The sequence below is a fragment of the Oncorhynchus mykiss genome, chromosome 15, assembly GCF_013265735.2.
Source record: "Oncorhynchus mykiss isolate Arlee chromosome 15, USDA_OmykA_1.1, whole genome shotgun sequence".
Taxonomy (NCBI): domain Eukaryota; kingdom Metazoa; phylum Chordata; class Actinopteri; order Salmoniformes; family Salmonidae; genus Oncorhynchus; species Oncorhynchus mykiss.
Genome location: NC_048579.1, coordinates 30,967,566 through 30,982,351, shown reverse-complemented (window position 1 = coordinate 30,982,351; position 14,786 = coordinate 30,967,566). Strand labels below are relative to the sequence as shown.

At 43.6% G+C, this 14,786-nt stretch overlaps 1 protein-coding gene across 4 annotated transcripts in view; it reads left to right on the top strand.

Annotated features, from left to right (window-relative positions):
* The window catches only part of ptprn2 (protein tyrosine phosphatase receptor type N2), a 261,633-nt gene that overhangs the window by 225,848 nt on the left and 20,999 nt on the right, over positions 1-14,786 (top strand). For 2 of the 4 annotated variants that reach the window (XR_005036081.1, XM_021563052.2), the window contains exons 12-15: positions 324-539; positions 4,081-4,308; positions 11,487-11,634; positions 11,855-11,928. Coding sequence is in view for 3 of the 4 variants with exons in the window: in XM_021563052.2 (XP_021418727.2) it covers positions 324-539; positions 4,081-4,308; positions 11,487-11,634; positions 11,855-11,928 (666 nt within the window). In the remaining variant the exon portion in view is untranslated. The remainder of the gene's footprint in view (positions 1-323; positions 540-4,080; positions 4,309-11,486; positions 11,635-11,854; positions 11,929-14,786) is intronic. The other 2 variants (XM_021563053.2, XM_021563054.2) reach the window with 2 other exon arrangements.

The following is a 14,786-nucleotide window of genomic DNA, read 5'->3' as shown; positions in this document are numbered from 1 at the left end:
TGGGCAGGGAGTGAATCGGGATGGGGATGAGTGGGCGTGGCTGGGATAGACAGGGAGGGAAATACTGTGTTAATTTGTCTCCATATTTCTGTAGAACAAATGACAAAAATCCCTTGTTTTGGGATTTTCTAGCATGTAAGTTATGCTTTTCCATTTGCCAACAGATTCATGTCAATTTCAGTGTTTGTACATTTTGTCATTGGTATGTGTGTGCATATGACACCCTTGTTTCTCCAAATATGTGATGAAAACACTGCACCGCACAAACATTGCCGTAACCTGGATGTATAGGCCGTTTTCTCATCCCCTTTTCTCTCCCCCAGAAGGGAAGCTTGAGGCAGATCCCGGTGGTCACGAAGAGTCGTCTGGAGTCTGGTCAGTTCCTGGTCTTGACCGTCATCTCCATGGTCCTGATCATGGGGGCGCTGGCAGCGTCTGGCTGGCTCTTCTGCCTGCGCCACCGCTCTCACCTCCAAATGAAGGAGAAACTAGCCAGCCTGGGGACTGACACCAGTGCTGATGCAACTTCAACCTATCAGGTGAGAGGAGCCTCCTCGGACTCAGCCAATCACAGTGCAGCGGCTGAGTGCTCTACTGGTAGAGCATGCGCCCTGGTCCCCGGTCCTTGACACGAGCATTCATTCTGATTGGTCTGCAGTGACACTTAGCCGCTGTCTATTGAATGAGTTGATTTTAAGGGAATATCTGGTTGTTGTTTTGTTTTATTGTCACACTTGTGACAGTTGGTTGTAGAATGTGTGTTTGTTCATGATAGAGATAGGTTGTGACGTAAGGCGGGTGTTATCGACAGAATATATGGCTGTGTAAAAGTATGTAAAATTTCTGTCACCCGATTGCAAGATTACCCTTCATTTGATTCTGTATTATGGGGAAGTATTTTTTGTGGTTTGGTTGTAATTTAAGACTTCAAGGAAATAGAATAAACAATTGCCAGTCAAATGTTAGCCTCGTAAAAAAAAACAGCCTGACTGCTGCACTCAGCCTGGTTCAACAAGGCCAGTCGAATGTATCTAGAAGTCTACATTTCTGGTAAAGCCTTGATATTCCAGTGAGAGTTGTATTGGCTATGACCTATGACTAACGGGTTTATTGTGTGACCTGTTCCTTCCATTCCTCCATGTTTAGCGGCCGGCTGGTTGGCCGGCTCGTATTGATTTTGTCTTGGGCTCAGCTGTGCTCAGCGTGGACACTCAGTGCACATCCACCCATCACATTTGCATTCTCAATATTTAGTCAGCCTTTAACAGTGTCACCTTTCCCGATCAGGGGGGGGTGGTTAATGGACTTTTACAATATTTACAATATTTTATTCGTTGTTTACAATATATAGGTGTTGTTGTAGCCTCATATTTCCTATGCACATACAAGAGCAGATTCATTGTTATATAATGTCGATTTTTTGGACAACTTAGGATGTTGCCATTCAGCCAAGGTGGTGGAATATTGTTTTTTTATTAAGACAGTTCACATAGTTTCCCTGTTTTTTTTTTTTTTTCTGGCGCCCTGCCATTAAAGCTAGTTAAAGGGATAGTTTACCTGAATTACAAAATGACACATTGGTTTCCTTACCCTGTAAGCAGTCTATGGAGAAGGTATGACAGCAATCCATGCTTTGGTTTTGTTTCCCTGGCACTGTTTCCACATGCTAAAGTTTTAGCATTTGTGACACAAATCCCATTCAAGTCATGGGACCGATATTAGCGTTTTTTCGCGCATTATGTCTAAGTCATCCAAAAGTATCTCAAATTGATCGTGAAGCCCAACAAAGTCACTTATAGATGTTTTGAACAATTTGCGCAAAAAAATGCTAGTATCTGTCCCCATGACTTGAATGGGATTTATGCCACAAATGCTCAAATGTTAGCATGTGGAAACAGTGCCAGGGAAACAAAACCAAAGCATGGATTGCTTTCATACCTTCTCCATAGACTGCTTACAGGGAAACCAATACAAACCAAGGAAACCAATATTGTAATTTAGGTGAACTATCCCATTAAGGAGGACAATTATGCCTTTGCAGCCTAAATGGAGGATGCTTTATGTACGAGCCGGTCCACGGGGGACACGAGTGTTACTGCCGGGAATGCCCATCAATCTTAGACGATAGTGCAGATCTAATAGCCACTATCGGCTGCCTAAGCTAGTTGTGCCTAGGCTAAATGCTATTTTTCTGGGACATATATCCTCTCTGCTTCCTCTTTACTGGGGGGGGGGGGGTATATGCAAGTAAAAAGGGTTGCACAAATGACAAGGTTTTCCAGAAATCCCGGTTGGAGGATTCCCTGATTTCCTGTTCATTGTGCAACCCCTCCATCTACTCCAACTGGGATTCCTGGAAAATCTTGACATTTTGCCAATGTTAACAGAATTGTGCAACCTTTATGGGCCCATAACGAGAATACAGTTCCATTTGAGATGCAACCCTTGACTCTGTAAAGGTATAGACTAGAGAAACTGGATGAATTATTAGGTGGACATGGAAAGTGCCCTGAGGCCGTGGCCCAGGGCAGATTCTCATGGTTATAATGATTAAGGTTTGACGTAGGGAAAGCTGATCCTAGACCAGGGCATAGGGCCTGGTCTCTGGAGTGAAATATCACAATAATAGATCATGAGATAGACTAGTAGCAGTGTGCTGCTTTCAGAAGACGTTTACCTACACGGCCTTCTGCCGTCCTGGCTTGCGGCTATGGGCCCTGGTCAAAAGTAGTGCACTTGTATGGGGAATAGGGTGCCCTTTGGGATGCAACCCTGGTTGTTAATTGTGGTTGAAGATCAGTCTGTGGGTCTGACTGGTGCAAGCTACACACCAAACACGATGGGCTTCGCAGATTACTGTGAATATAATGGTGAAATGTTCAGCTCCAGATAAGACTGACACTATCGGGAGTGGGGAAGTAGGAAGGGGGAGAGAGGGGGTTTCGGGTTCTGTAAGATTGCATCCTTCAAACTATCAGATGTTTTTTTTTTCTTATCTTTTCTTTCCTCTTTTGAGTTGGGGGAAGATGACTGGCTGGCTAGATAACGCCCAGTCTCCAAATCCCTAATGGAGCGTCGGTGAGCACAAGGCATGGTGGGAGAAAAGCTGAGTCATTTTGTAGAGAGGAGTAATCTTCATGGTGGGGTGGCGGCAGTGGGAGAGAGTCTTTTATATCGACATCTCCTCTGAATCTCTCTGATTCCCATAGAATAACAATAGAATTTCACCTGCAGTATCAATCCAAATGCCAAAGTAAAGGCCTACTGTAGATGTGAATACATAGGCTGCTCATCTCTGTTGTAGCTTTGTAATTACGAGAGAGTGGCTGCTCAGTTCAAAGAAAATCCTTTGGGTTTAATGTATTGATTCCCTGTTATGTATACATTTCTTTGAGTAATGGAAAATGAGATTCCTCTTCCCTAAAGATGAGTCTGGTTGTTACATTTTGAATGGTGGGGGAGTTATGTTTGTTTCTCACGAGCAGTTATCTTTCATTTTGGGCTGTAGTTTTGTTGTATTTGTTTCTCATCTGTTTCACGATTGTCTTCAGAGTAGCTTGTGCCTCCTTATAAGAGAATACATAAGTGCCTAATGCGTTACAAAACAAGTGGCTCATAGGAATTGTTACCAAATTTATACAAATTGAAATCAATACTTAACAATGAAGACATCCCCTGCCAGCCAGCAACCCAATGTATAGTTACAGTTTATTGCTATTTGTTTTGTAAAATGGTGGCAATATACTGGCTTGACCTGGGCAATTCAAGCGTTTTAAAGTTAACTGCATGACCTTTGACTGTGTTTTCTATTTACTGACATTTATATAGATAGGTTTGCTACAAACCATGCTCCATAGGCCACAGTGATATCCCAGACTTATGCGGTCTGCAAAGATTAACAGGGTGCCATGTGAAATTATCTCAACTAATAAAAACAATGTCTGTCTAGGCTTTTTGTATTGGAGTCTTCAATGAATGAGAATGAATTTGAGTAGTATTGTATTTGCAATATTTAGCCTTGACGTTGCAACAAAGTCATTTTTATTTAATTTGATAATAGAGTAAGAATCAACCAATCAGGTCCTCTCTCCTCTCCAGGAGTTGTGTCGCCAGCGGATGGCTGTGCGGACATCAGAGCGTCCGGAGCACCCGGAGCCTCTACGGCACCACTCGCGGCTGAACAGCGCGTCGTCTCAGTTCAGCGATGGGGGGCCCATGGCCAGCCCCTCTGCCCGTAGCTCCACCTCATCCTGGTGCGAGGAGCCTGTCCCTGCCAACATGGACATCTCCACCGGACACATGATACTGGTAAAAAAAAACTATAGTCTGTCTAACCTTTCATCATGGAGAGCATTACATTTGAGCAGACGTTCTTATCCAGCGCAATTAGGGCCAAGTACATATTGACAGATTTGTCACCTAGTCGTCTTAGGGATTCGAACCAGCAACCTTTCAGTTACTGGCCCAATGCTCTTAGCCGCTGGGCTACCTGCCACCCCTGTTTGGAGTAAGTGTGGTGTATAGTATGTGTAGGATAGGATCTGGTCTGGGGTTCCTGTTCCCCAAGCACTCAGCCTCCAGCTTTCATTATGTTTGTCTGTCTGGCTCTGTCTCTCTATCCCTTTCTCTCTCTATCCTGGCTAGATCGCTGCCATTTTTATTTCCCATCTCTGTCTTTCTTTCCATCTCTATCTCCCTCTTTTTTCATTTACTTTATCTTGGCCAGTCGTCTCTGTCATTCTTTCTCTTGCTCTTGTTTTCTCTCTCTCTGTCACTCTTTATCCCTCTCCCTTGCCACTCTCTCTCTATCTCTCTCTCTCGCTCTCTCTCGCTCTCTCTCTCTCTCTCTCTCTCTCTCTCTCTCTCTCTCTCTCTCTCGAAGCCAAAGCGAGACGGATATTGCATTGTGTGATGAGAGCTGTTCAAAAGAGAAATATCATTACCCAGCTGATTGTCAGTTGAACGTTTCAGATTTTTGTTTTGCTTTTCTTTGAAAAGGCTTTGAGTCCCTTGTGGGGCCCCTAGTTGCACACACAATGGATTGTTTTAATTTTGCACTACTTTTGTTTTATTCATCGCAGACAAGCTTGATAAAAGAGATGGATAGATGTCTGGCTGTGTTTTCATTAATGGGGTATAATTCATCACAGTACGTGTCAGGATTTTGTATTGGAGTCTATAGTGAATGAGAATGAATTTGAGTAACGTGTTTCATTCGTCATGGATGGGCTTTATTGCAAATGTCAAGGTTGGTTGAGACGCCTCTTTTGAAAACATTTGAATAGAACATATTTGGCCTTTACATTACAACAAAGTCCTTCACTATATATACATCATTTGTATTTGCTTTGATAATACTAGAGTAAGAATCAAACATATTCACTGCAGATTCTTCAGAAAACCTAAGTATAATGCACGTATAAGCCTCACGGACCTTGACTCCATTTTGACTCCTGAGTGATTGACAAGGAGTTTGTTTCTCTTTTGAAATCCATTCGCACCTCACGTGTAACCATGTGTTAGATTGCCTCGGTATCACTGATGTCAGAGCCAATTCTTTTCATCTCTCCTGTGCTGTTCTCTGTGGATCTCATGCAGCGTGGACGGTGGGAGCGATGAGTACCTTGCTCTACCAAGATTGCATGTTGGGCTGGGCTCTCTTATAGATCACACCTACATCTAAATCACTGGATTAGGAGGCTCTTTCTAGCCCAATCTACTCTTATCCAAGTTTCACCTGGGCTTCATCCCCAATGGCACCCTATATAGTGCACTACTTTTGATCTGAGCCATGGTCAAATGTTATGCACTAAATAGGGAATAGGGTGCCATTTGAGCCATTTGCTTGCACTTGTTTTTTCCTACTAGCACTGACTTTGCTGATAACTTCTTTATCAAGGAAACATTTACTTACTATGACTGTGATATGTGGTTGTCTCACCCAGCTGCACTATATAAACAAAAGTATGAGAACACCCATTCAAATTAGTGGATTTGGCTATTTCAACGATACCCGTTGCTGACAGGTGTATAAAATTGAGCACATAGCCATGCAATCTCCATAGACAAACATTGGCAGTAGAATGGCCTTACTGAAGAGCTCAGTGACTTTCAACGTGGCACCGTCATAGGATGCCACCTTTCCAACAAGTCAGTTCGTCACATTTCTGCCCTGCTAAAGCTGCCCCTGTCAACTGTAAGTGTTGTTAGTGTGAAGCGGAAACATCTATGAGTAACAACAGTTCAGCCGCAAAGTGGTAGGCCACACAAGCTCTTTTTTGGGGGGGGGGGGATTTTACCCCTTTTTCCTTTTTCTCCCCAATTTCGGTGTATCCAATTGTTTTAGTAGCTACTATCTTGTCTCATCGCTACAACTCCCGTACGGGCTCGGGAGAGACGAAGGTTGAAAGTCATGCGTCCTCCGATACACAACCCAACCATGCCGCACTGCTTCTTAACACAGTGCGCATCCAACCCGGAAGCCAGCACCAATGTGTCGGAGGAAACACCATGCACCTGGCAACCTTGGTTAGCGCGCACTGCACCCTGCCCGCCCCTGGAGTCGCTGGTGCGCGATGAGACAAGGATATCCCTACCGGCCAAACCCTCCCTAACCCGGACGACGCTAGGCCAATTGTGCATCACCCCACGGACCTCCCGGTCGCGGCCGGTTACGACTGAGCCTGGGCGCGAACCCAGAGTTTCAGCGCCCTTAAAGGCCACACAAGCTCAAAGAACGGGACCTCCGAGTGCTGAAGTGCATAGCACGTAAAAATTGTCTGTCCTCGGTTGCAACACTCACTACCGAGTTCCAAACTGCCTCTGGAAGGCAACGTCAGCACAAGAAATGTTCTTCGGGAGCTTTATGAAATTGGTTTCCATGGCCGAGCAGCCACACACAAGCCTAAGATCACCATGCGCAATGCTAAGCATCATCGGACGAATCTGGGTTTGACTGATGCCAGGAGAACACTAGATGCCCTAATGTATAGTGCTAACTGTAAAGTTTGGTGGAGGAGGGATAATGGTCTGGGCCTGTTTTTCATGGTTCTGGCTATGCCTCTTAGTTCCAGTGAAGGGAAATGTTAATGCTTCAGCATACAATGACATTCTAGATGATTCTGTATTTCCAACTTTGTGGCAACAGTTTGGGGAAGGCCCTTTCCTGTTTCAGCATAACAATGCCCCCCGTGCACAAAGCGAGGTCCATACAGAAATGGTTTGTCGAGATCGGTGTGGAAGAAATTGACTGGGCTGCACAGAGCCCTGACCTCAACCCCATCGAACACCTTTGGGATGAACTGGAACGTCGACTGCGAGCCAGGCCTAATCGCCCAACATCAGTGCCCTTACCTCACTAATGCTCTTGGGGCTGAATTAAAGCAAGTCCCCTGCAGCAATGTTCCAACATCTAGTAGAAAGCCTTCCCAGAGAGTGGAGGCTGTTATAGAAGCAAAGGGGGAGAACAACGGCATATTGACGTCCATTATTTTGGAGTGAGATGTTTGACGAGCAGGTGTCCACATACTTCTGGTCATGTAGTGTATCTTAAGAGGGAATGCACTAACTGTAAGTGTCTGGTTAAGAACGTCTGCTAAATGACTAAAAAATGTCATGTAAATTTAGGACGCAACCCTATTAATCATGTATCTGTATTTCTGGCTGAAAGCCATGGACCACCTACCATTATGTTAGTCCTGGATATACAGTGACTTTTCACATTTTAGTACAGGTATTCAGTATTGTAGAGTGAGATGTATATAATGACTTCCAAGGTTCAAAATCAGAGTCAGCGATGTTGGGGTTAGTTTGTATTATTGCCTTGATTTTATTCTCCCCTATTTTTGTAGACATGGTGCTGAGACATATTAAAACATGCAGTCTGTGTGTTTTTGTCACTCACGCTTATTCACCATAAATTAGAATGTGTATGGATTATTTCAATGCACAGTATATACATACTGTGTAACCAATTTCAAACATACAGTACTCAAAGACAAACAGACTTTTTAGGACATGAACAGTAATAAAAGCTATGTGATTTTCTGGCTTCCAGCTCTATTGCTTTTACCTTGTTGTTCCATTTTTGATTTCCCTTTTGGAGTCATGTTTTATTTTTGGGGGGGGACTGTTTTTATGCTGTCCAGCAGATATGGTTGTGATGTTGATATAATTTCCGTTCTTACTGTATATGTACCCTCCGTAAAATGGTTATTTGTTGCCTCAGAAAATCGATAGCAAGCCCAAGGCGACGTTGCATCATTTTTAGGACTTACTTCCATGTCAAATCTAATTGAAAACGGATAATTTGTTGGAGTAAGGCAGGAGAGGATAATTAAGCAATAAGGCACGGGGGGGGTGTGGTATATGGCCAATATTCCACGGCTAAGGGCTGTTCTTACGCACGACAAGGCCCTATTGGCCATACACCACAACCCCCCCGGGGTGCCAATCAGCATTCAGGGCCCGAACCACCCAGTTTATAACAGCAAGTATATCATGTTATAAGTGATTTTTATTCTCTTTTATTCCATCCCTGATTGATAGGACTGATTGCCATGCCCTTCCTCTCCAGGCTGTCCCTGGCCTCAGATTATGAGTAGGGTGCCTACTACTCTTTTCAGACAATTCATACTTTTCCCATTGTATCCCCTTGTGACTTCACACAGCATTTCATAGTCAGTTACTGTTCGGGACTCTGGGAACACACCTGCACAGCTTTCATGACAGCGACAGCACAGTAGCAACGTTGTGTTACCTGTTGTGTCTTTATTTCCCTCAGTGTGAGTTAATGTAGCTTCTCTATCTGGCCTGCGAGGGCTGTTGTTAGGGGGGATTACTCAGTGTTTCCTTGACACCCGTCCTCTCAGCGTCTTTGATTGGCAGCCCAGACACTAATCCCTTATTTACGGAACCCTGTTACTCCGACTTGCATTCCAAATGGCACCCTATTCCCTACATAGTGCGCCACTTTTGAACAGGGCTCTGGTTAAAAGTAGTGTACTATGCAGACTAGAGAATAGGACACACACTCTGCCTCTAGAAGAGGAGGTGGTTCGCTGCGTCATCTGATCCACTTTCAGGCTGCTACATCACTACATACAAAGCTTCCGCGTTAAAAAAACATTTGAATTACAATTTGGGATAGGCACAGAGTAAGCTGTTGAACGGCGGCAATTCTGTAGCCCTTCTGTATGTATAGTATGTACTAATATAGAGTTTATACTGTACGTCTGTGTAGGGGAGGGGGAGGGGTGTCGTGCTGTGGAGCTACCGTGTCTGCATCCTACATGGCATGTTATTCCCTACATAGTCTACTACTTTTGCCTAGAGCCCCATGGGCCCTGGTGAAAAGTAGTGCACTATATAGGGAATATGGTGCCATTTGAGACAAGGCCAATATACGTGTTCCCCACTGTCAAGAGAACTGCATGTGACTGGCTCTGTCAAGTGTTCATGACACCCTGTCAAGTCAACTGTCAAGACATGGGTCCAAAATGAGTTCAAAAGGGCACCGTATTCCCTATATAGTGCCCTACTTTTGACCGGTGCCCTGGTCAAAAGTAATATCAGGGCATCTGGATAGATGAAAAGCTGTCTCGTAAAAAAAGCATATCGATGAGTTAGTTAAGAAGCTGAGAATGAAAATGGGTTTCTTCTGTAGACATAGCTAAGTAGTAGAAAGCTGATTATTCAGTCGACGTTCCTATCAGTCCTAGATTATGGCGACGTCATCTATATGAACGTAGCTGCCACTGCATTAAAGTCGTTAGATGCAGTTTGTCATCGCGCTCTGCGCTTTATTACAGGCGACAATTTTAGTGCTCATCAACACATTCTCTACCAGAAAGTCGGTTGGCCCCCTTTGATGTCACGTAGGTTGATACATTCCTATGTTTTCATATATGAAGCCCTTTTACAAAAAGTCCCACTGTACCTAACATCCATTACTAAACTTTAGACATACGAGTTACCGCACCCAGTCTCAGGGACGGCTAACTCAGGAAATTCCTGAGTTAGGTAAATCAGCTTTTAGTGTCTTTGAACCTTGTCTGTGGAACAATCTTCAGAATGTTCTGAAATGTGATGTTTTGGCGCCTCTAAGCCTATTCAGAACTCTGAGGGCCTTTTTACTGATGAATATCTTTGTTTTTCATGACCGTGTTTTTCTTTCTGTTTGCATTTTGAATTTAGGTTTTGAAGCGTGCATCTTCTGTCATTTATGTCGTTCAGGGCTCATCTGTAAAAGAGACCTTGGACTCATTAGGACTCCCTGATAAAGTAAAGGTTCAATAAAATAGGGAATAGGGTGCCATTTGGGACGCAGGCCGGCACTTCAGAAATTAATAATAACCGCTGTCAAAAACTGTCTGCTAGTTTTTGACGGAGATATCACTTGACATTCATATTTTCTCCCTATAGTGAATGGCGGAAGAGGGCATTGCAGAGGGGCTAATTCCCCATCACACGCTGTACTGTCTCAAAGTATGTCCCTGTATTTATCTACGTGTCTGCCGTGTCCGCGTCGAGAGTTGTTTGACAGCCTTAACTGAGCCGAAGATAACCACCGTGCATCACCTCCCCAAGCCAACGCACCTCCACCGCCTTTAATGTGTGATAAAAAGCCCAGCACATCTGGGTATTGCTTACACAATGCAGGCCTAACACAATGACGGTCTAAACCGTTTAACCCCGCGGGGAGCGGGGAGCGTTGATACAAGCGTCAGGGGAAACACTGTTCCTCTGAAAAAGAGAGTCTTCTCCGCAGCCTCCGAGCTCCATAAGACCTTTCCTGGTTTGTTGGAGGAGCTGCATGTTCTGTTTTTTGTCTTCTTCTTCTTCTCATCCCCCCCTGCTTTTCTTTTCTCCTTTGTCTCCCTAGCTAATTCAATTTTGTCTTCACCGATCGACGGCTTAAACGCAGACAATCTTATCAGGGGCTGTGCAAGCGGTTTGAAAGACGGTGATTGGAGCGCCCAATATTTCCAATGCAGGCAGGCCTTTCAGGGGTCTTAATTGCGAGGAGTGGTTTTCGGCGGTCCCTACCGTCCCAACACCTCATGCATTTAACCCCCCCCCACCCCCACCTCCCCCGTAATTTACACAATGGAGAAGCTTAGGACGATTTACCATGATACTGTACCTGATCATGGCTCTAGAGCTGTCTGTTTGTTGGTCTGTCTGATGACATGGGTTTAGTATTCTGCTCCAGTGTGTAGGTAGGAAGGCTTTTGAGATCCACTGAAGTAGAGTGGGTCTACAACATAGGCATTAGTTGTTTTAGTCTTTTGTTTGATCTCTTCTAGACAGTGAATGACAATCACAACATCTTCTATATTCTGGGGGCACCCTACTCCATCCCTCCCCCCGAAATGTTTCTGTATGTAATTACCTTTCCATTTCCAGTTCATTACCTTTTGTTTGGTTATTTAGTTGTGTGGGTTGTTTTTAAATGGCATCCGTTTCTCTCCCGTTTGTCTGCTCAGTCGTACATGGAGGACCACTTGAAGAACAAGAACCGTCTGGAGAGGGAGTGGGAGGCGATGTGTGGCTACCTGGCTGAGCCCGGCGCCTGTAACGTGGGCCAGGACAAACACAACACCAAGAGGAACCGCACCGACGCCGTGGTCGTCTGTGAGTAGTTTTACACCCCTCTGACCGTGTGGTCATGTATGACCGCAGTATGACCACATCTCTCAGTAGTCGATCACTAGGTTATTCCTGTGTTGTTCATGACCATGTGAACTGACCAGGAAAAACCAGTGTTTTCTATTCCATATCATTTATCAATAGGTCAATGTTTAAATCGTGGAGAAGCAAAAAATGTGTGGTGGGTTATGTATTTCTATTACAGACGATCATTCCAGAATAACCTTGAAGGCCGAGAATAACCATGGCAACTCCGATTACATCAATGCTAGCCCAATTGTGAGTACCAGTCCACATCCCATACTCCTTCGCTTTCTGTTTCTTTTAAGCTTTATTGTTGCAGCTCTACACAAAGACCAGTTGAGATCTGATTTTAAATTCAATTTGTTTTTGTGATTTGTCATGAATGTTCCTATTGATCCCTTTGCCTTTGTTCCTCCACACTTTGCACCTCAATGAATTTGCCGTGTCTTGTGAAATAATAGTTTGTCACCTTCCCTGTTTTGAAATGGCTGCTCTCTTGAGATAACAGCTCTGTTTTAATGTACTCTTTCCAGAACAACGGGTGTATTATTATTTAGACTCAATAATGTGTCCCCAGAACAAATCCAAAACGGCTTAAATATCAGAAAAGTTCAGGGTTATATTCCTGTATTAAAAAAAAACACACACAAAAAAACATTTTATTGTAAATGCCAGTTCTGATTTCCCCTGAGGCTGCTAGAGATGGATTCCATGGAAAAAGAATAGGAAACGATGCATTTCAAATATAGCAGGGAAAACTCTTTGGAGAGATTAACTAAAAGCTTATTACTGTATACCACCTAACAGGACCTCTGGAAGTTTGAACACCATTGCTTGACTTGGGCAGGAGCTCACCGGAGCTGTCATGGGTGGCATTCTGGGAAATATTTGAATAAGGCTTTACAATAAGCAGTGTGTTAATTTAACACTGTTCCAGTGTCTATATGCGTCCACAGACTCAGTGTTGATTTGACACTCTCAGTGTTTTTTTAATTGTTTTTGTTTTAGATAGGAGAATTTGCTGTCTACCGGCACCCAAAAATGATTACCGGCACCTATTTCAGATCAAGTCAAGCACTGTTGACCACATGTATTTATTGTATTTCATGCATTTTAATGCATTCATAATGTGTTAAGTTATAGTGATATCATCCTTTCATTATAACAATCTATACGTATTACTGCTTCTGAAGCCATAGTATAAAATCGACTTCTACTTATCCGTGTTGTCGTCGGGCTGAATCTCATCGCTCTCCTCCCTATTTCTCTCTCTGTTTGATAAGAACAACTTCTACAAGGTTGTCCTTTAAAGATCTGCAATGATCCATTTCCATCTCTCCAATATTAGAACGTCAAACCAAATGATCTCTTCCCTGTATTTGCGTTTCCTTTCAAAGTGGGAAACAATTAAATGACAAGTGGAGTTGTCATTTGGAGTCGTTTCTCCACTCCTCCATGTTGCTATTAGTAGTCAGAGTGGGTTATGCTGGGCTTGGTGCAGAGCAGAGCGGAGTAGACACAGTAATCAGTGATCCAGCGCTGTACGGATGAAAGCATGGTAATTACGCCACAACAGGACCCCTGGCTGAGCCCTGCGAAACTACCATAATTACAACTGTCAACACACCCTCTTCCTCCTCATTAGCCCAAGGGAAATGGCCCACAAGTAAATCATTTGTCATCTTTTTCTTGGAATGCGGGGTTCGAGTGGTAATGGGGTGGTAAGGGGGGGCATCTTCTCTACCCCCCACAGTCATGGAGGGGTGACACAAAAAATGACCTTAGACACCCATTATGCCCCCTTGCTCCTCCAAACTTCTTCAGCTCAGGTCAACAGACGATTGGGCACCCACAATGTACAATGTCATTTGGTGTGAGGTTTAGCTGAAAGGAATCCAGCACGTAGCATCTGCGTTCTAAATTGCACTCCATTCCCTAAACAGCGCTACTTTTAACCAGAACCCTATGGGCCCTGGTCAAAAGTAGTGCACTACAAGGGAATAATTGTTTAAATATTTAATAAGATTTGAATATTATGTTAGATTTGTTTTATTTTTTTTTACCTCAAACCTCAAACCAAACAGCTTTTATTTGGTAAAGATGCTGTTTTCCCAAGGTCTATCTAGCTTTCCCACCAACAGAGAGAGAAGAGCAGGAGAGAAGCTGAAATACGGAGGCCATCTTTTCATGTGCTGCTTTTAGTATTCATACAGGGATGTCAGGCAGCGCATAGCTACTGTATGTCTGTGTCCTTGAGATTGCCTAACAGGGAGCTGGAGCCTCTAGCTTTTAGCATCAAGTCTTTCATTTCTGTCAGGATAAAATAAAATAAAAATAGAAGCTATCTGTGGAATTTCAACTAGGCAGGAGAGTGTGATGCTAACAAAGCACCGCTCTCTAACTGAGGTGTTAGCGCGCAGAATGGAAAGGGCATACATTTCTTTAGTTCTTCTCCAGAAATGCCATTTCAAATAACACGGCTAGGCAACAGGAATTCCAGGTGATCTTACAAAATATATTTGTAAAGACAGGTGCATTTTAGTGGACCATGCTAGCTAGCTTCATATTATGGTTGGTGGGTATACGCTTCCATATCTTATGCTTCACATCTGTAGTCAAAGTGATTAGAATTTAGTTAAACCTCTATAATCATCTCCCCTAGTCGGTGCTAATATAACTACTATGAAATCTCATAAAGAAAGAAGTTCATAAAAGAAGATAAGACATCCATTAAAGACAATCTACTGTGTCTCTACAGCAGATCCTGGTATTATTATCTGGGAGCATCCCAAATAGCACCCTATCCTCATATAGTGCACTACTTTTGACTAGAGCCATATGGGCCCTGGTCAAAAGTAGTGTACTATACAGGGAATATGGTACCTTTATGGACCCAAGCCTCTGTCTCCTCTCTGTTATTGCTCCAGCCCTAAATGGCTCCCTGTAAGTGCTGCACAATTGCATCCATTTCCATAGTAATGGGTGTGGATGTCAGTCATTGGAGTGTCATCCAGTGGAGATTCAGGACTGATTTCCGTGTAACACAAAGGTTTATCCCTTTCTTCTTCTCTATATTAAGATATATACTTATCTCAATGCAAGACTATTGTATG